The sequence below is a fragment of the Mustela nigripes genome, chromosome 3 (assembly GCF_022355385.1).
Source record: "Mustela nigripes isolate SB6536 chromosome 3, MUSNIG.SB6536, whole genome shotgun sequence".
NCBI lineage: Eukaryota > Metazoa > Chordata > Mammalia > Carnivora > Mustelidae > Mustela > Mustela nigripes.
In genome coordinates, this window is record NC_081559.1 from 178,020,010 (window position 1) to 178,040,522 (window position 20,513).

General features: G+C 36.9%; 1 protein-coding gene across 2 annotated transcripts in view; it reads right to left on the reverse strand.

The window, feature by feature from the left end:
* The window catches only part of TAF2 (TATA-box binding protein associated factor 2), an 89,767-nt gene that overhangs the window by 18,753 nt on the left and 50,501 nt on the right, over positions 1 to 20,513 (reverse strand). The window contains exons 21-25 of one of the 2 annotated variants that reach the window (XM_059395086.1): positions 20,407 to 20,476; positions 12,802 to 12,911; positions 3,203 to 3,432; positions 1,749 to 1,904; positions 1,156 to 1,261 (exon numbers count right to left, since the gene is read on the reverse strand). In XM_059395086.1, the coding sequence (XP_059251069.1) occupies positions 1,156 to 1,261; positions 1,749 to 1,904; positions 3,203 to 3,432; positions 12,802 to 12,911; positions 20,407 to 20,476 (672 nt within the window). The remainder of the gene's footprint in view (positions 1 to 1,155; positions 1,262 to 1,748; positions 1,905 to 3,202; positions 3,433 to 12,801; positions 12,912 to 20,406; positions 20,477 to 20,513) is intronic. The other variant, XM_059395087.1, reaches the window with a different exon arrangement.

Consider the following 20,513-nt stretch of genomic DNA (forward strand, 5'->3'; position numbering starts at 1 on the left):
ATGGCCAACAGACACATGAAAAAGTGCTCCACATCACTCGGCATCAGAGAAATACAAATCAAAACCACAGTGAGATACCACCTCACACCAGTCAGAACGGCTAAAATTAACAAGTCAGGAAATGACAGATGCTGGCAAGGATGCAGAGAAAGAGGAACCCTTCTCCACTGCTGGTGGGAATGCAAGCTGGTGCCACCACTCTGGAAAACAGCATGGAGGTTCCTCAAAAAATAGAGCTACCCTGTAACCTAGCAATTGCACTACTGTAGTGATCCGTAGGGGCACGTGCACCCGAATGTTTATAGCAGCAATGTTCACAATGTTCACAATAGCCAAATTATGGAAAGAACCTAGATGTCCATCAATAGATGTATGGATAAAGAAGATGTGGTATATATGTGTATATATATATATATATATATATATATATATATATATATACACACACACACACGCGCACACACACACGCGCACACACACACACAATGGAATACTATGCAGCCATCAAAAGAAATGAAATCTTGCCATTTGCGATGACACAGATGGAACTAGAGGGTATTACGCTTAGCGAAATAAGTCAATCGGAGAAAGACAACTATCATATGATCTCCCTGATATGAGGAAGTGGAGATGCAACGTGGGGAACTTGTGGGGGTAGGAAAAGAATAAATGAAACAAGATGGGACTGGGAGGGAGACAAACCATAAGTGACTCTTAATTTCACAAAACAAACTGAGGGTTGCTGGGGGGAGGGGAGCTGGGAGAGGGGGGTGGGGTTATGGACATTGGGGAGGCTATGTGCTATGGGAGAGTACTATGAAGTGTGTAAACCTGGCGATTCACAGACCTGTACCCCTGGGGACAAAAGTACATTATATGTTTATAAAAAAATAAACAAAATTTAATTATAAAAAATAAATCCAGAAGTATGCCAAATACTTAAAAAGGACCAAAATGAAACATAATTTTTAAAAATCCTTTAAAAATCCTTATTCCTTTGCTAATATGCATTATAATCTGGTACAATCTAGTATTTGATACTACCTACTTTTCAACTTTATAGCTGTTCACTTGTAAATAAAGCAAGAGGTCTTAGAACAGCAGTACCAGGAGAACTCTCTTCATCACATCCTGATTACTGTACACCAGTCTTACCTGGAGTCGATGGCCTTTCAAGCATGTTCAAATGATGGGAAATGAACGCCTGGCTATCATGAACTGTGTCCATGTCAATTTCCTCCTCATCTTGAGAATTTGAAAACTAAAACACACACGCAAAACAAAGCAGAAAAAGAGCTATTACATCGCTTTACGTTTGGATCTTAGCTCTTAGGAAAGGTAGCAGAGAGGCCACAGAACATACCCCCACATCTTAAAAGGAAAAGTAGTCTTTTTCTCAAAAAGTACTACGAGTAAGAAAAAATTAAGTGGGCCAGCCTTTAAAAGAAGCTGAATGGATATTACTGGAAATGAAACAGCAACTAAAATCTACTCCTATGTTGTAGGGAGAGGGAGTGAGCCATGGTAGACAACACACACATAGTTCCTCCCCCAAAAGAGAGAAGAAGTATGTGATAATAGAAGTTAAATAATCAGATGGAAGATCTTAAATGGACATTTGGGTTCTTTTATGAGTCAGTCTGCCCCATCTGTTCCTGCTAAGGAAAAACCAATGGAAGTATTCAAAAAGATTTATAAGAAGGTGAATATCCTACACTATTAATACAGGTTGAACCTGTATTTCTTACTCTGATTTTGAGTTTGACTTTACTGCTATCCTCATTCTTCTCCAGTATTTGACCAGGTTCTAGTGGGGACCCCAGTGGTGTATCAGCCTTCCTCTTCACTCCCTGCTGATGAGCTGACATATTACATGTTGCTTCCTTGGCAAGGTGATCATCTTCCTGCGGCAATATTCAAGATCAAAATTAGATTTCTGAAGACAAGTAGCTCATATTATAGCTGAACACTAATAGCTACAGCAACCATGCAGATTAGAACATGCCCAGTGCCTAAAAATTATCAGCAATGGGCTTAAAATAATCTTCACCTTTTCTTGTCTGCTGGTCTTTTTAGGGGGAGATGGGAGGTATATAAGCAAACTTCTAGAGCTTTCCCAAAAGAATGTATCTTTTGGTATCATTTCCTCCTCTTCTGAAGACTCCAAGAATGAATGTGAATAAGTTAACATAAATGGGCAAGAATTAGAAACATACTTATGTCTACAACTTTGTAAATATTCAGATTTGAAAGAGCACATTAATGAGACTCTTTTTTTTCCTATGGAAAGATCATCTTACTTCTTCATAACCCAAACTCTAGGATACATTTCAAATTTACAACAAATACGTACAGCTCTATTCCAGAAAATTCTAGGTGAATAAACAAATTTAAAATAATTATCACTAAGTAGCATGAAGAGAATCTCAGTTTTCAAGTGTCAAAACACCAGCAGGGAATTGCCAGGCAAGTAATCTGGTCTAAATATTGGCGAAAAATGAAGCATGAGTTATTAAGGACATTTTGTTATTAAAATGAAAATCATTTCTGGAAAACTTTCTTTGAATTACAGTAAAATGATTCCTCAAGGTCTTTCTGCAAAAAGTCTGGTAATTTTCTAATGCATAGCTAGAAATAAAAGCTTTTTTAAAAGGCAAACACAGACACACATACATAAATAAAAATGTAACATATCAAATCCTCCCAAATCAGCAGCTTACTCATTTATCTGACCATTCACTGTTATGTAATTTGAAAAGCATTTGCCAGGCACTTGTCATATGCTTAGAATTGTGCTAGGTATGACACAGAGTAGCAAAAAAACCAAACCAAAACAAAACAAAAACACAAAGTCAGGGCCCTTGTGTTCAAATAGTTTGCCAACAGCATATACAGATCAGATTAACTATTCATTTTATTTTTCTACTACTCGAGGAAGAAATTCAACAGTCAAGTACAAAAACACCAGGTCGTGACAAAAGGGGAAAAGGGACTGGCAGGACCTCATTTGCCACGTGCAGCCGTGCAGCTTGTCGGGAGCACTTTCCAGAGTGCTCTCAACTACTGTCGGCTGGCTGTTATTTTCAAGTGGCACATGAAACTCTTCATGGCTTTAAAGTCTGCCAGTCAAAAAAAGCCATTCTCCTCTCTAGAGAGCCCTCTATGATAAAACTACACCTTCCATAATGCATGGGATTCTTACAGGGTTCGGAAATCCAACTAGCTGTGCGTGACTACTTGGATTAATCGTAGCTTCTTGGTTGCCTGCTATGGCCTCTGGAATTATGGTCGGATTCAAGACAGCTTTTTTCTCTTTTAGATTAAGAACCAACCCAAGCTCTGGTAAGGGCAAGCAGGAAGGTCTACTGAGGCCAAAGAGTGTGAAGTACAAGTCCACAGCACCACACCGTAACCTCCAGTCATGTGACGTTCCTAAGAAGTAAATAATAAAGAAATAAGTCAGTATGTACATTTATCCACAAATTTTTAACTGTTCCACAACCTACAAAGGGGAAAAGATTATGATGTCAAGGGGCCATCTAATGACCTGGGCTCCGCTAGCAAACCCTTTACTCTCAAGATGCAACTTAACATAGATATTCAGAAATCGTTATGGAAGCAGTAAATGCTTTTTTTCTTAAAAAAAAAAAAATTATTTGAGAGAGATAGCGCATGCACAAACGTGTGTACAGGGGTGCAGGGGAGAGGGAGAGAACATCGCAAGCTGACTGGGGAGCCCACGTGGGGCTCGATCTTATGAGCCTGAGATCATGACCTGACCTGAAATCAAGAGTCGGGAGACTTAACCAACTGAGCCACCCAGGTGCCCCTGGAAGCAGTAAATGTCAGTGAATGAAGCTAATGAGTTTTATAACTAGAAAAAATGTTATCATTATACCATTTTTTTTTTTTAAAGATTTATTTTAGAGAAAGAGTGCAAGTGAGTAGCGGGAGGGACAGAGGGAGAGAAGCAGACTAACTGCTGAGTGTGGAGCCTGACCATGGGCTCCATCTCAGGACCCTGAGATCATGACCTGAGCTGAAAGCAAGAGTAAGATGCTGAACCAACTGAGCCACCCAGGTATCCCCATTATACCGTTCTTCTTAGCAAAGGCATATTAGACAGTCACTAAAAATTTAATATTCCCCAAACAGTATTTTTTTCTGGCTTTAAATCTTCCTTTTAATTCTTCCTCCTCAGTAACTACTCCACATTCATTCATTCTCTGTTCATCTTGCTGGATTTTCTTCTTGAACAGCCCATTAGGAAGATAGCATACCATGAGACTTTATGAACCCTACCACTTGAAACAAATTCTCCTGTCAAAGTTATTACTTTTAGGTTTAAAATATGGTAAGAAATCCTACAACTACTTAAAATAACATGATTCAAAACTTCATTAAGGAGGAGGAAAATGTTTTGCTAAATGTCTTTATATTTGTGTTGCTCTACTAGGTATTTGTTTAAAAAATAAAAATTAAAGAAAAAAGCAAATCCCATGGATAGCAACAGCTGGTAAAACACATACTGACCAGAAGACTGACTGTGAAGAAATTCAGTTTAAAGTCATTGAGAGACTAGAGACAAGTTCTTTCAATTTCTCTGATGAATCTCGGTCTTTTTTATCTCCAAAATAAGGGTTCTGATCTTAGATTACACCTTATCCCATATAATAGCAGATCAGAGAGCAAATCAATACCAGAGTTCTTTCTCACTTTCCTTTTTTTCCCCAAAAGAGCCCTCCAGGAAGATCCTGTAATCAAATGGAACTGACTGAAAGGACAAAATCTGTCACCTACGGTTGAAGAATTGCTATGGCTTCTAGGCAGAATTTAAAGTGAAGTACAGAATTTAAAATAAATGAAAAGTGATATGTAAATTCTTCTGGATAAGAAAAATCCTACAAATACTTAATTTTGATCAAGAACTGTGATTTCAAAGGAGGACCATAATGTAGGAAAAGAGGTTGCTACAGCAAATTTCAGACAGCATAAATACTAGGTTTTGTGGTTTTCAACAAATATTAGAATGAGTAAATAAATTGCCATCAGTCATGTAGTGGTTCTGATGAGACATACTCAAATAGGTAATAAACATGACATAAATTTTATGCCAAGGAAATTCATACGGGAGGAATATTATTTCGGAGAGCTCATACTATATACGACACTGGGCTAGGCACCTTACATGCCTAAATCTGATGTACATGCCGACATGATGTACATGAAACAGCTAACATCAATCCTGTTTGAGACATCTTAACTTTGCTACTATGTGAGAAGGTAACAGACAAATAGCACTGTTAAAAGTGAAAGAAAGGCAAGAGCTCCTAAGGAGGACGAGGTTTTTGCCATAAAAACTACAGAGAAACTAGACATGGCAAGAACAGTAGGGATTGAAGAGTTAGGATTTTATGCTGGAAATCCAGTTCTTTCTGTGGAATATGGAGATCTGGACCTTTTAATGGCCTACCACTGCTTAAGTTTTTGTAGGCATCCACTATTCTCCTCCTCAAAGCATTTTCCACACATAGGTTCCACAAAGGGCAGGTATTGGATTCCCGAGGCTTTTATTACGAAGCCTGGATAGGCTCAAACCTCTGAGGGGAAGAAAGGAATCCTGCCAGAGCAGTGAGCACTATCTACTCATGGGCGTCACAAGTAAAGGAGTGAACCTCAGGCATTTTATCAGCAAAGAAAACTGGAACGGTTTAGGGTACATTTATACTGGAAGAAAACTTAGCCTTGAAGATTGGCATCACCTAATTACATCTGCTGAACTACGTTGTGGATGACATCAAAACCAGCCAGGCAATTCAGTGTGAACTCCTAAGTTTAAAAAAAAATTATTAGCAAATGAACTAGGGTGTTTTGTTTTTTTGAAAAGTCAGCTTGAAGATAATTAGGCAGCACAGTGAAGGATGCTAAATGCACTGAGCCCCTAGAGTAAGAACTTTGATGCTTTTTATTTTGGGGCTTTCTGGTTTTGTTTTAAGATTTTATCTATTTCGGAGAGTGGGAGGGAGGGAGAGCATGTGCATGGGCACGAGACTGAGAGGAGGGGCAGAGGGAAAGGGAGATCACCTGCCCAGCAGGGAGACCAACGCCCAGCTCGATCCCAGGACCTTGAGATCATGACCTGAACCAAAGGCAGACACAACCGACTGAACCACCCAGGTGCCCCGCACTTTGTTTCGTTTTTTAAAGATTTCGGTAGATCCTCATTTGGATGGAGGAATGAATACGGTCTTGTTCCTGAGGGAAATTACTGATAGTGTTTCCTCCCTCAAAGAACTGATGTGTATGTATTAAAATGTAGGGCTGGTAAGGGGGAGCTAAAAAATGAAAAGCAATTACAAAAGAGAAAAAAAACCAAAGCTCTAATCCACTTCAAAATCATAGAACAGAATCTGAAAATGGCTGTACTACACTGTACCATATATATATGTACTTATGTGTACATATATATATATACAGTGAAACTAAGTTGAAAGGCATACTGGGAAAAACATTTCTGCTAAACGACCTGCTGGCTCTGGGATCTTGGGCACGTCAGGTGCCTGGGCCCTCAAAGGAGAACACACATCTGAGGTAATGCGTAAGGTCCCCTCAGGTTAAAATTCTATGATTTCAAATCAATCAATTCCATTAGTGAGAAGCCCTGAAACAGTTCCTGACTTCTACCCTCAGTTACAGCATTTTGAAGACGCTCTTCTAGCTTACATGGCTCCAATCGCGGAAGCAGCAAGGAATGCTCAATAATATATGAACAATACAGTTATTTGCTCCTCTCGGGTCAAATGCTGTCCCATCCTGTCCCCACTAGCGGTTACACTCTGGGACCCACCCTGCTTACCTGAAACAGAAGAACAACACTCATGAAGAACGGAGGACACCCAGTACTGATATTCTCTACTCCAATCACGAAGTTTCTAAAGACAAACTCCCAAAAGGGCCAATCTGACACTATAAGAGCATCCTTTCATTTTTTGAAGTGATTGCTACTAAAGCTGATCAAGCCAAAACACTGCTAAGAAGAGAAGGAAAGCAAGCCACTGTTTCCAGGACATTTTTCAAGAAACCCAGCATTTCTTATTGATGAAAGAACCCTGGAAATCTGAGCAGAGCTGAGTCAGGCAAATAACAACTGCCCTAGGGCAAGTCTATCTTGATCTCCCCATGCCTATTACACTAAAGTATAAAAATTTCACTCACAGCCATGTGTGTGTACATGGATGAAATTTCCTACAAAATATGTATTAGTGTGCTTTCATTTTCCTGACCATTGTTCTTCCTAAAAAAGAGTGTTTACAGGGAGAACACCAGAAGGCCAGAACTTTGAAATCTTCTGACGTTAATAACAAAACTGTCTATTTTCTTACTCTGAAATGTGGCAAACTCAACCGAACAATTTGAATTAGAAGCTTTCATTCTACCCCCTAGAGTATAGTTGTACACTTCCAAACACTAAAAAGTATGATGTAAACAGCCATCAATGTCCCGAGCAATTTCATAAATGCTCTCACGTCATTGTCACAGTATTGTGCCAAACACTGAAAAGCAACTTGGGGAATAATGGCTAAGATTTCTTTCATAATGACATACAATCTAATGGAGGCCTCTATCTTGAGAAATGAAAAAACAGTTAATCAGGAAAGACTTGAGAGAGTACTTACATTTTAAATAAAATGCACAGCACCAATGAAAAACTCCAAGTCCTAAGTTCTTAATTTTTAAATGTATTTTTATGGGGCCTCGGTGGCTCAGTGGCTTAAAGCCTCTGCTTTAACCCAAGATCCTGGGATCGAGACCTACATCAGGCTCTCTGCTGAGCAGAATCTGCTTCCCTCTCTCTCTCTGCCTGCCTCTCTGCCTACTTGTGATCTCTGTCAAATAAATAAATAAAATTTAAAAAAAAGAAAGGAATTTAAAAAATTGTCTTGGGGTGCCTGGGTGGTGCGGTGGGTTTAAAGCCGCTGCCTTCAGCTCAGGTCATGGTCTCGGGGTCCTGGGATCAAGCCCCGCATCGGGCTCTCTGCTCAGCAGGGAGCCTGCTTCCCTTCCTCTCTCTCTGCCTGCCTCTCTGCCTACTTGTGATCTCTGTGTGTCAAATAAATAAATAAAATCTTTTAAAAAAATTGTCATAAAAGAAAATCACTGTCATGTTGGTGTACAATCCAATATCTTACATAGAACTGTAAGAGGTAGGATTCTCCTATGTTCTGAATTTTACAACATTTTTCTTTGGGAAAGGAAAATCATTTCTTTCACTGTGGGAGAAATATATATATACAGCTAATAGAAGAGAGCCAGGTCACAACTCCACCTGTTCCTCACTATGTATGGGATAAAATGCAAACTCCTGAGGGCTCTTCACTTTTGCACCCTAATCTATTTTTCCAGATAACCCTGTTTGCCAAACACCCTTTCAGAACTTCAGGCTTTTTTTTAAAAAATAGAATTCTCTTACCTAAAACGTCTTTCTCCTGTGGCAAACTCTTCCATTCCTTAAGAGCTAGCTCAAAAGTCACCACCCAACAAACATTCTGCCATTCCGGGCAGGGTTCGTGGTTCTATTTGCAGTTTTCTGGAGTTCTTTGCTCTTTTCCTTATTTCGGCGACTATCTCTTTGTATTAAATTCTTGTACATACAAAACATAGTACAGTAGCTACTGGAAGTGCTCAGGAAATAAATGGTGAATAAATGAATACTTGAAGCTTTAAAAAGAACTGCCTATGAACAATGTTATACTTTTAATTGAAAATAAACCTATTTCTTTAAGATTCTTAAACAACTAGAGACAAAAACGATACAATGTGAAAGAGGTTTCTCTTTAAAAATGTTTATTCTTGGGGTGCCTGGGTAGCTCAGTGGGTTAAAGCCTCTGCCTTCAGCTCAGGTCATGATCCCAGAGTCTCGGGATCAAGCCCCACATCAGGCAGCAGGAAGCCTACTTCCTCCTCTCTCTCTCCGCCTGCCTCTCCACCTACTTGTGATCTCGGTTTGTTAAATAAATAAATAAAATATTAAAAAAAATGTTTATTCTTTCTGAGAAGCATTATTCTTTAAAAAGCATATGAGAACAAGAACGACATTTTGCCATAAAACTGAGGAAATGTGGATACGAGATCTACACTGGAGTAGGGCAGGTTACCGATACAGTGGGTAGGTTAGAGGATGTCCTTATTCTTAGGAACATATACTAAAGTATTTTGGGAAGAGTATCATGATGCAACTTGCTTTCAAACAATTCAGGGAAAAAAAGAGGTACGTATAAACAAAGAAAGAGAGGGAAAAGAAAGTACGTATGGTAAAAAGTCATCTTAGTAAAAACCAAGATGAAAATACATGGTCATTCACTGTATTGTTCTTAAATTTTTTCTAAGCTTTGAAAGTCTTAAGAACATAATGTGGGGGAGGAAAAAAGTATGTGGGAAAATTAGAGGAATGGGGTAAGATATCTAATATCTGTATGTATGTGTATATACTTGTCCAGGTGTATATATGTGCAAGTGTTTTCAAAACAAAAACAGAGTAGCAACCCAGAATTTAAGACTGAGTGGAGCTACCACACGCCAGACAGACAGCAGAGACCAGGCAGCCGTAGATCTCAAGGCAGAAGTCTGGGAACCTTCCTTCTGGTATGTGGCCACTAGAATGACTCAGGTTCCAGGAGCCCCTACTTTCTTTATCTCTCAGCTCTAAATACCTGTAGTTTATTTCTAAAAAGAGTATTATTAATATTAATGACATATGATATAAAAAAGAGCATGAATATAATTTCATATAATTAGTTCACTTGTCTTACTCTCAAAATAATTTCAATTTCTGTAACCCTAATGCTATGTATCCTACCACAAGTACTCTCTTATTGAGAATTTTCTGAAACCAGTTAAGCAAACTTTGATTCTTCAGAAACACCTGATGACCACCGTCTAAGATGAGATTTTCTTAACTGCTATGATACTGTCTCTCTATACTATTTCAAATGGGTTCAACAAATTTTTTAACTATGCAAAGTCAACATATCTCAAATCCACTTCGGAACAGGACAGAAATAAATGAATATAATTAAATCCCCATTGTTCACAGTTTTTTGTTCTCCGTATATTTATCGCAAGTGACCAGATGACCAAGGAGCCCCAATAGGGAGTGAGGGACAGACAGATTTCGGTAGGATTTAGGGCCTCAGATGATGTTCTGGCTCCATTTGTTACAAGCAGATTCTCACTACCATTTCTTAAAAACAATCACAAGTAAGAAGATATATAGTAATGTGAGAAGTTATCATGATAAAATGCTGTTTTAATACATTTATTTCAACTACAACTATGTATATACAATTTTCTTCCCTAAAGGCTGAATATACTTAAGTGTTAATAGTGGGGATGTAATAAAATTACATAATATTTTGTTTTGGTTCAGATAAAACTCTGTAATATGATTATATTAATGTTACCATTTTTTTAAAAAGACACTTTAAAAATTATGGGGAGCCTGGCTGGCTCAGTTGGGGGATTGTACGACTCTTGATCTTGGGGTTGTAAGTTCGAGACTTACACTGGGTGTAGAGATTGCTTAAAAATAAAACCTAACAAAAAAAAAAAAAATCAAACAACAACAAAAAAGGGATTTCTTAGATCAGATTCATTCATGTATCCCAAAGGTTCAGGAGTGGAAGGGAAATGAGCAATCCTCTATCCAATCTTCTCTAATATCCAACGTCCCTCTGAAAACATAAAAAAACAAACAAAAAAAACTATTCCCACCTATTCATGCCACTCCCACTGTTCATAGTACTCCCATTTATTTATAACTCTGAAGAGCTGAGCAATAAATTATTTACAACTACAGATCTGTTCTGTTTAGAGACCTGCCATTGAGAATTCCAAGTCCAACCAACAACTGTACTTTATACTGAACACTACCAAAATTAAATACTAAAACATCAATCTGAGCTTGAATGTATATAACCACAGTTTTCCAATGGGTTTCAAATGTCTTAGAGAAATTGTCCCATTAATCTTAAACACATATTTATTTTGTTCAAGAAATCTTCTCTAGAAGGTGATAAGAGATTCTTTATTTCATTACTACGCTTTCCTCAAGGTTGTAACCCAACCCAGTCATGGAATCATGCATCTTGTTAAGAATATATTCAACACAGTACAGTTTGTGCCACATATTAACTGTTAAACGACCCTTTTCAAGTTCCTAAACTTGTGTATCCATCCCCCGGATCTAAATGACAGTAATCATAACACCCTTCAAGGTACAACAAGTAGCAAAATATAAAAATTATGTAAACAGCAGCAATCATTCTTCTAGGGATTAGGGAAACCATCAGAAAAAATAATTTAGGTTTATCAGTAGGAAATGGTTTATGTGTTATTTTCTGAATACTTCGAGGACAAGAGCCATACTACTGTGCTTCAATTTAATACCTTCTACAGTGCTTTTACCTGGGGTGCTGCACTATGATTATGAAACTGGGGGACAGAGTTATACAATTACTTAACATCACAATGCTAGTAAATAAAATAATTGTTTAAAAGATCAGAACTCGGCATTTAGTCATGATTTAGAGAAGTGGCCGCCAATATAATAAGGAGGAAAGTTATTTTCTAATACTCTAGAGAGCAGATAAAGTAACATACATATTGGAACGAACAGCAACTGCTCTCTCACCATCTACCTGGAACAGTTTATCTTCAAGTAAAATAAATTAACCTTTTAGTTGAATTTTAAACCAAAACTAGTACTACAATTTCAACACATCAGAGCCATACGGCAAATTTTCTTGAAGTATATACAACATTTACAAGTCAACTGGAAAAGATCAAAAATTATTTAATAGAAATGGCAGAGTATGAATGACCTACAAAAAAGGAACTACAAACAGCTCAATTATATGAGACGCATAATGATATCATTACTCTGTTACCTTAACACCACTGTTGGCACTTAATATGAACTAGATACTGTGCTTTACAGATAGTAACTCACTGAATTTTCAGTTTGCAGAGGCAGAAATCAGCACCACCCCCATTTCATATGGAGATACAAAGGCTTAGACAAGTCACACCTCATAAATCATTCAGCTGGGACCTGACCCTCATCCCGCTGGTTCTGGAGCTGATACGTAGGAGCAATACCTCTCCCAAATAAAGTGACTTCAAAGTGTGATGGTATCCACTGTGCAGAACGGTAACAACATACACTGCTCGTAAAAGGACACACAGGAAACTGGTTCCCCTTGGGAAAGGAAACTAGGTGGCCAGGGAAACCAGATGAGAAGACCTATTTCTCAACGTTTTGTAACCTTCTGAAATAAAAATAACAACAGTAACACTTTGCAGGTCCATATTTATAGCTCTTTAGACATGTGGGATACATCCATATAAATTAATATTTTTGTTTCCTCAACCACTTTGTGATGCAAAGGGAGTGAACAAATCCTTTGTAAATGTCACCATGCTCACCACTGTGAAGGCAGATTTGGTAAATATCCGTCTTAAAAAAAAAAATTAACCATAGTTCTTTAAGTACTGAAAACTTGTTGTAAAATGAAAATACTCCGATACTAAATTTTTAAAAAAATTCTTACCAGAGGGGCACCTGGGTGGCTCAGTGGGGTAAAGCCTCTGCTTTCGGCTCAGGTCATGATCCCAGGGTCGTGGGATCGAGCCCCACATTGGGCTCTCTGCTCAGCAGGGAGCCTGCTTCCTCCCTCTCTCCTACTTGTGATCTCTGTCTGTCAAATAAATAATAAATAAAATCTTAAAAAAAAAAATTCTTACCAGAATTCATAAGTTTCCAAAGTTGATCTACCAAGGCTTCATTGCATAATGGAGACTCCATATTCTTAGTAAATGGTGGGTTCTTTGTCAACATGTTTAGAATCTTATGTCTGAAAGATAAAGAAAAATCAAACTTTTGCTGACCATGAACTAAAAGCATTTGAAAATTATCTGTAGTATCTCCTTCCTATTTTATCATCTCTTCTTAGATTTATCTTTGTGTTTAAGTTTAATTTAACTTCAAAAGACATTATTTCACACATAATATTTACTATCGTTTTTTCACTGGAAAGTTTCTGGGGGCTTCGTTCTTTCTAAAATTACCTTAGTGTACAAGGAGGTCCTTTAAAACATGACTTTATGTATTCCTAACCAACCTTTCCCATTTCATTTCTAAAATGAACCTTTTATTCTCCTTAGAAAAATTTTTAAAGAAAAGACTGGTCAGTAAATACAAAAATCTTAAAATGGGGCAAAAAAAAAAAAAATTACATATGGACCGAGAAACCAAGAAGCCTACACTGAGGTAATAAAATGAATATACACTTCATTATTATAGTACCTTTTAAAGCATGGAAATGTGCAGAAGCACTCAAAATATGGAGACCAAAAAAAAGGTTTCCTCAAAATGAGCTGAAGTTTAGAGGAGTTAATTAGTAAAAGCATCCTCATGCTAGTAACAGTTAAACTCTGCTACTGGGAGTTATCTACTGTGAGAGGCCATCTGAACACTTCTGGAGTCTTCTAAAAATAGGGTTGTGTGACCGAAACAATCTCTGAAAAAGAAAATGTCCAAAGCTATGTGTAGGAGACACTAAAGAAAGAGGATAGAGAAAGAAAACGAAAGGCAAGGAAGCTATGGCAGTAGTCTAACTAAATTTAGTGCAGGGATAAGAGGCAGGCCCAGGCCTAAGAGATTCAAGACCACAGAGTAATGGAATACTTGGATATAACTGGAGAAGAAACTTGGGTTGTAATTACAAATGAGATTAGCAAAACCTTAAAGGTGAACTCAGGCAGTTTTTATATTTAATTGCTGGTGGTAAGGCATCGAACTGGATTTGTACTTGAAAAAGAGAAGGGAGGAAAGTGGAGCAAATAGGCTGCAGATTAAGATACTTAACCCCTTTCGGCTTCAATTTTATGTCTGTAAAACTGGAAGATGTGGACTCCCACTTTAACATCCTCTTGTGCTTTGATATTTTAAGACTGCATAAAATAAAAATACTGAAAAGCTTTGAGAACGAAAAGCGAAATGGAGTTATAGATGCAATTCACAGGTAGGGAATATGAAAGGGGACACACATCTTCATGGATATTTCATATTCATATTTTCAAACCTTTAAAAATAAACACAATTTCTATCCTTAAGGACCTCAGAATCTCTATGTAAGAAGAGATCAATAATACAAATAAACAATCTTTAAAAATACGGATGAGTTTGTTGTTTACAGCATGTTCATGTTGTTATACTTTAAGTCTGCATTAAGAAGAAAACCTAAGTTTCTATTCCGCTGCTTTCTCAGTTATCCTCAAAGACCAAAGTGGTAGCACCCAACTAATAACACTTTGTGGCATTTACTCAGATCATCACAAACTCTTTAGAGCTGTGCCAATGAACTGTAAAGATGAAACAGAGGGTATCTTTGAAACGGTCACTAAAAGAGCTATAATGATCAGCACATGTATTACTATCATCAAATTAAACATTTCTTCAAAAGCTTTGTGTTTCTCTAAAGTTTAGATGATAGAAGAAAGGATTTTACAAAGAAATACTTATAAATGACTAAATACCCAAAGCAATACTCAGGGGATGAAGTTTAAGGGAAGACAATGAGAATCTCATGCTTAATTTTACAGAGATTAAATATAAAAATTCAGAATACGCTTATATGCTTCAGACAACTGGAACAGACCTAAAGCAAATCCTGAGAAAGTCATAGGTTTATACTATTATTTTCCTAAACAGTTGAGAATCTTCTTGGTGGGCCAGTCCAATCTACTGTAAATCACTATCAATAAGAAACTCAAATCAAAACTAAAAACATGCTCAAAATCTCTCATGAGAAAAAGCACAAGATGTATGTGTATCTCTTGAGGGACTGATATCCTGTAATCATACGGATGCTTCATTCCAAAACCAGAACATAATTCCATGTCATCTTTAAAACAGTCTTATCCATTTTAAAGAATATAATTAATAGTTCTTCCTACCCATATAAAAAGTATATTCATGGATAGAAATGACTGGAAAGGAATAATCCAAAATGTTAAGTGTTTCTGGTTAAAATAATTATAGGCTATTTAAAGTTTTCTTCTTAATGTGATTCTGCATTTTTCCAAATTTATAGGAATAAAAAAGTCATGGCCAGTGATGAATCACTAAGTTCTGCCCCTGAAACCAATACTACACTATATGTTAACTAACTTGAATTTAAATCAAATCTTGAAAAAAAGAAAAAGAAAAAAGCTATGCCTATTGAAAGGAAACTAAAATTTTCAAAAATGTAAATTTCATTTCAGTTCAAAAATATAACACCTAGATTTATTTATTTTTTTTTAAAGGTTTTATTTATTTATTTGACAGAGAGAAATCACAAGTAGATGGAGAGAGGCAGGCAGAGAGAAAGAGAGGGAAGCAGGCTCCCTGCTGAGCAGAGAGCCCGATGCGGGACTCGATCCCAGGACCCTGAGATCATGACCTGAGCCGAAGGCAGTGGCTTAACCCACTGAGCCACCCAGGCGCCCTATAACACCTAGATTTAATTATTTATATACTGCATCTAGATTTTTTTTTTCTTTTCCCTTTTTGGATTATTTCTCTGCCTAATCAGACATGTGAAATACACAGCAAACTTTATGGAAAAAAAGCATTAGTAAATGGTCAGGTGATTATACAGGTTACCTAAAGTGCATTTATTTAGTTTCAATTCTCAAGATACCTTAATGAAGAACTAAGCTATAATCTGAAAATCTTCTATTGCAAGAAAATGATACAAATAAAGTGGACAACCCTATTATTATATTTAAAACATCAAGCCAACATGAAAGACTAAAAACTTGCCCAGCATTTCAAGATAAACACCTTAAAACTTTTTTTTTTTTAAAGATTTTTATTTATTTGTTAGAGAGAGAGAGAGAGAGATACAGAGCGCAAGCACAGGCAGACAGAGTGGCAGGCTAGAGGCAGAGGGAGAAGCAGGCTCCCTGCCGAGCAAGGAGCCCGATGTGGGACTCGATCCCAGGACGCTGGGATCATGACCTGAGCCGAAGGCAGCTGCTTAACCAACTGAGCCACCCAGGCGTCCCAAAACTTTTTTCTATATACAGTTGTCAACATAGAGATAAAATCACTTCTCTTTAACATATGAAGGAAGTTAAACATACATATGATTAGGGGAAAAGCCATACAGATGTTTAGAGGAAAAAGGAAAAAATTGCATCCAATCACTCATTTCACATGTACTGAACCAACTATTTGTAAGGACAATGTTACGTTCCATACACACAGTGACAAAAGGAAACGCGGTCCCTGTCTCTTTGGAACTTATATTCCTATGGGGGAAACAAAAATAATCAAATAGTTCTAGCTATAAAATTAATATTTATATATACAGGAGGTATTTCTTTAGTATAGGAAGAACAGTAGGATTTTTATGGGTGACTATGATTTCAGGGACATGATCTAGTTCAAGGAATCAAGGAAGCATCCTTGCAGAAAGAAATTTCAAGTTTAGCTCTAAAGCAGCAAGGAGTAATTATAGGTAGTTGGGTTTTTTTTCCTCCAGACTTTAAGGTTTCACCCTAAAATTCTTCAGAGCTTTATCTAACTCCACCAAAATCAGTAATTCTGACATTTATAATAATAAACACAGAAAGAGAAAATCAACATATATTTTTAAAATTTAAGTCCTACTGGGATGCCTGGGTGGCTCAGTCGGTTAGGCATCCAACTCTTGGTTTCAGCTCAGGTGGGTGGTGAGATTGAGTCCTGTGTCCGTCTCTGCACTCAGAGGGGAGTCTGCTTGGTGGTTATCTCCCTTTGTCCCTCCCCCACTCTCTCTCTCTCTGTCTCTCAAATAAATACATAAATCTTTTAAAAAATTTTAGTTTTTATTGAAGACCATTTCATCATTAGCTTAAAAATCAACCAGGGCCATAAAAATAAAATGCTGTGTTTGGGGTAGGCGAGAATAATGCCAGTGACTAAAAGACAGACACCAATATTCACCCATCTTTAAGACTAAGAATTCTATCCCATCAATAAAGCAGAGTATGGTGGATCTGTACTGTAGTTACTTAACGAGTTTAAGAAAAAGTAATAGATTGGTGGTTCCAGGGGAAAGGGGGGCAAAATGGGTGAATCAGGTCAAAAAGTACAAAACTACAATTATAAGTCACAGGGATAGGATATACAACGTGGTGTCAATAGTTATTAATACTATGTTGTATAGTTGAAAGTTATTAAAAGAGTAGATGTTAAAAGTTCTCATCACAAGAAAAAAAGTCTGTGATTACGTATGGTGATGGATGTTCACTGAACTTACTGAGGTGACAATTTCCCAATATATACTAATATTGAATCACTGTGTTATACACCTAAAACTAACATAATGTTATATGTCAATTATACCTAAAAGAAAGACAAGAAAAAGGGAGAAAGAGTAATGATGGGAACAAAGAGAAAAGGACCGAGTTCCTATTCAAACTATTAAAAACAAAGAAACACAAAAATATGGACAGATGTGCCCAGATACTAAATACACACATACATTAACTGTTACGTGGTAATACTTCTATCCTCTGGCAATTAACAGTAAAGATTTTTAAAGACATGCTGAATTTTTTAACTACGAATAGAACTATGGGCTAGATGATATTAAGTACAGAATTAGAGCTTCCCTACTACTGATGATATAAATGAATCAGATCAACTAAGAAGAAAAGTGTCAAATATAATCATGAAGTGTATCTTTAAATAAGGTTTTCAGTTCAGACTGTAAATAACATACTCTCGAAATTTGAATGCTATTAATAGTTCCACAACAGAACTTCAAAAACAATCATTCAGGTTGTATATATAATTTAGAAATACAGAGACTTCAAATATTATACAGTACTACAATCTGCTAAAATGATCTTCAAAACACAGTTCCATGATCTCAGAAATACACGCTTTAATGTTAGTTTTGATGTTGTGAACTGAAAACACAAATATACACGATATACTTTGTTTATACTCTATTTTTAATTTCTGTTCCTACTTGCTGTCAGTAGGATCTTATAAACTTCCAAGTGCATGAACTCCTGTCAGGTAAGAGATGAAGCTGGTTTCCTGCTTCTCCTCTTTTATCTGAATATATACCTGAACACAGATGATAATTTTATCCATGTCAACCATACCTTTAGTACATATCAAGCAGAAAGAAAAATTATTTAAAATACAATTTAGATCACAAATCATGAACTATGAAATATTAACAGCAAAACTTTGCATGAAGGTACACGTATAATAGGCAACATTTAAAACACTGAAATGGGGGCGCCTGAGTGGCTCAGTTGGTTAAGCGTCTACCTTCGGTTCAGGTCATGAACTCGGGGTCCTGCAATGGAGCCCCACATCGGGCTTCCTGCTCAGTGGTGTCTCTGCTTGTCCCTTTCCCTCTGCCCCTCACATTGCTCATGCTCACTCTCTCTTGCTCTGTTCTCTCTCAAATACATAAAATCTTTAAAAAAATAAATAAAGTTAAAAAAAAAAAACAACACTGAAATGGTTAGAATTGAAAAAAAGACAGACAGACAGAAAGAAAACACTGAGATAATAAGGTCCCTTAACCAAAAGCTCACTGCTACAATCCATCTCAAAAACTAACACTGGTCAAAGACAATGTCGTTATCAGGGAACTATAATCTCTTACATAGACTCCTCATGCCCTGACGCATTTCAGTAAGGGGAGAGAGCAGTTTGCCTGTACACCTTTTTGGAAGAAAACAACTATCTGCCATCTTACGTGTAAAGCTGAGTAAGACAACATCTCTAGGTTTATGTTCTTGTTTCTAGTGGGCATGACTATAAGTTACTTACCACAGGTCAAATTATTTTATGAAGTCATTATCTTAAAAGAAATGACAAAAATTTAAGCGTCTCATATATACAAAGAAAGGAAGACAGAAAAGGTAAAAAATTTAATCCTATTCAAATAACTAAAAATTATATGTTAATAAAAAATACACTATGAAGATCCTACTTTGCAAAAAGAAAGCAAGAGAAGTGAAAGAAATGAAGACTAGAAGAAACACAAAAATGAAGTCTTACTAAGTCAGGACTGGGATTTTCTTCTACTTTCCTCTTAGACTTTTTAAATCCCAGGTCTGTGTTTTAAAAAATGGAGATTTTATAGGCGATAGAAAGAAACAAATGGGATACATCAAGACACTTCTCTCAATGACTTGTAAATAGACTGAATCAATCAGTACAGATATTATAAATTTGGATATATAAGGGATGTTCCAGGTATACTACAAACTGTTATATAAGCTTTTCTTTAAATTACAATGGAAGTTGTATATAAAGTTGCAGGAAATAAACTTTGCTTATTAACAATGTATTTTTTAGGGACCCCTGAGTGGCTCAGTGGGTTAAGCCTCTGCCTTAAATTCAGGTCTCAGGGTCCTGGGATAGAGTTCCACACTGAGCCCCACACTGAGCCCCCCATCGAGCCCCGCATCGGGCTCTCTGCTCAGCAGGGAGCCTGCTTCCCCTCTCTCTGCCTGCCTCTCTCCCTGCTTGTGATCTCTCTCTAATAAATAAATAAAACCTTTTAAAAAATCTATTTTTTTAAAATAAATAAAATGTATTTTTTTAAATAAATAAAACCTCTTAAAAAATGTATTTTTTTAAAGGTTTTATTTATTTATTAGAGAGAGAGCGAGAGCATGCATGAGAGCTTTACGTCATCTTCGATTAGCTAATAACCAACTGCAATTCCTACCTCCAGCTTTTGGTTCCCTGCCTTTCACAAGGGTAGTCAATTAATATTGAATGAATGAAAACAAAGTAAGAGGGAAAAGGCACATATCTGGGCTTCCCATAGTCAAAGTTTAAGGAGAAAAGATTATATGATCTGGGCACCCCAGGGAGAGAGACTTGTCACACTGGATCCTGCATGGGACCCTAAGATATTGTGCTATAGAAATTTGATAGTCCTGTTTTAGTCATCTGTTAAATATGTATGTGTATGATATATAATATGCATTTAAAAACATACCCATTATTTATGTTTTGGGAAATTAAATTTTTCTGTTTTGCAAAAAAAAAAAAAAAAAGGGAGAAGGACAGGGAGAAATAGACTCCCTGTTGAGCAGGGCTCGATCCCAGGACCCTGAGAACATGACCGGAGCCCAAGGCAGACACTTAAACAACTGAGCCACTCAGGAACTCCAGCACACTCAATTTTTTAAAAAACACCTTAAAAATGACATTAATAAATGTATAACATACTTCTCTATTTTTAAAAAAATAAAAACTTGTTCCATGTATAATCTTCCAAAATTACTCATTTCACTTTAGGACTTGCAAAATCAAAATACAGCACAAAAACTAACCTTACATAGGGTACAGGGTCACTCTGAATCATATTAAGTAGCCACTGCAGTTCTTCATAACTCCTGTCCACTGAAAATAAAAATAAAGAAATGTGTGTTTTTAACTA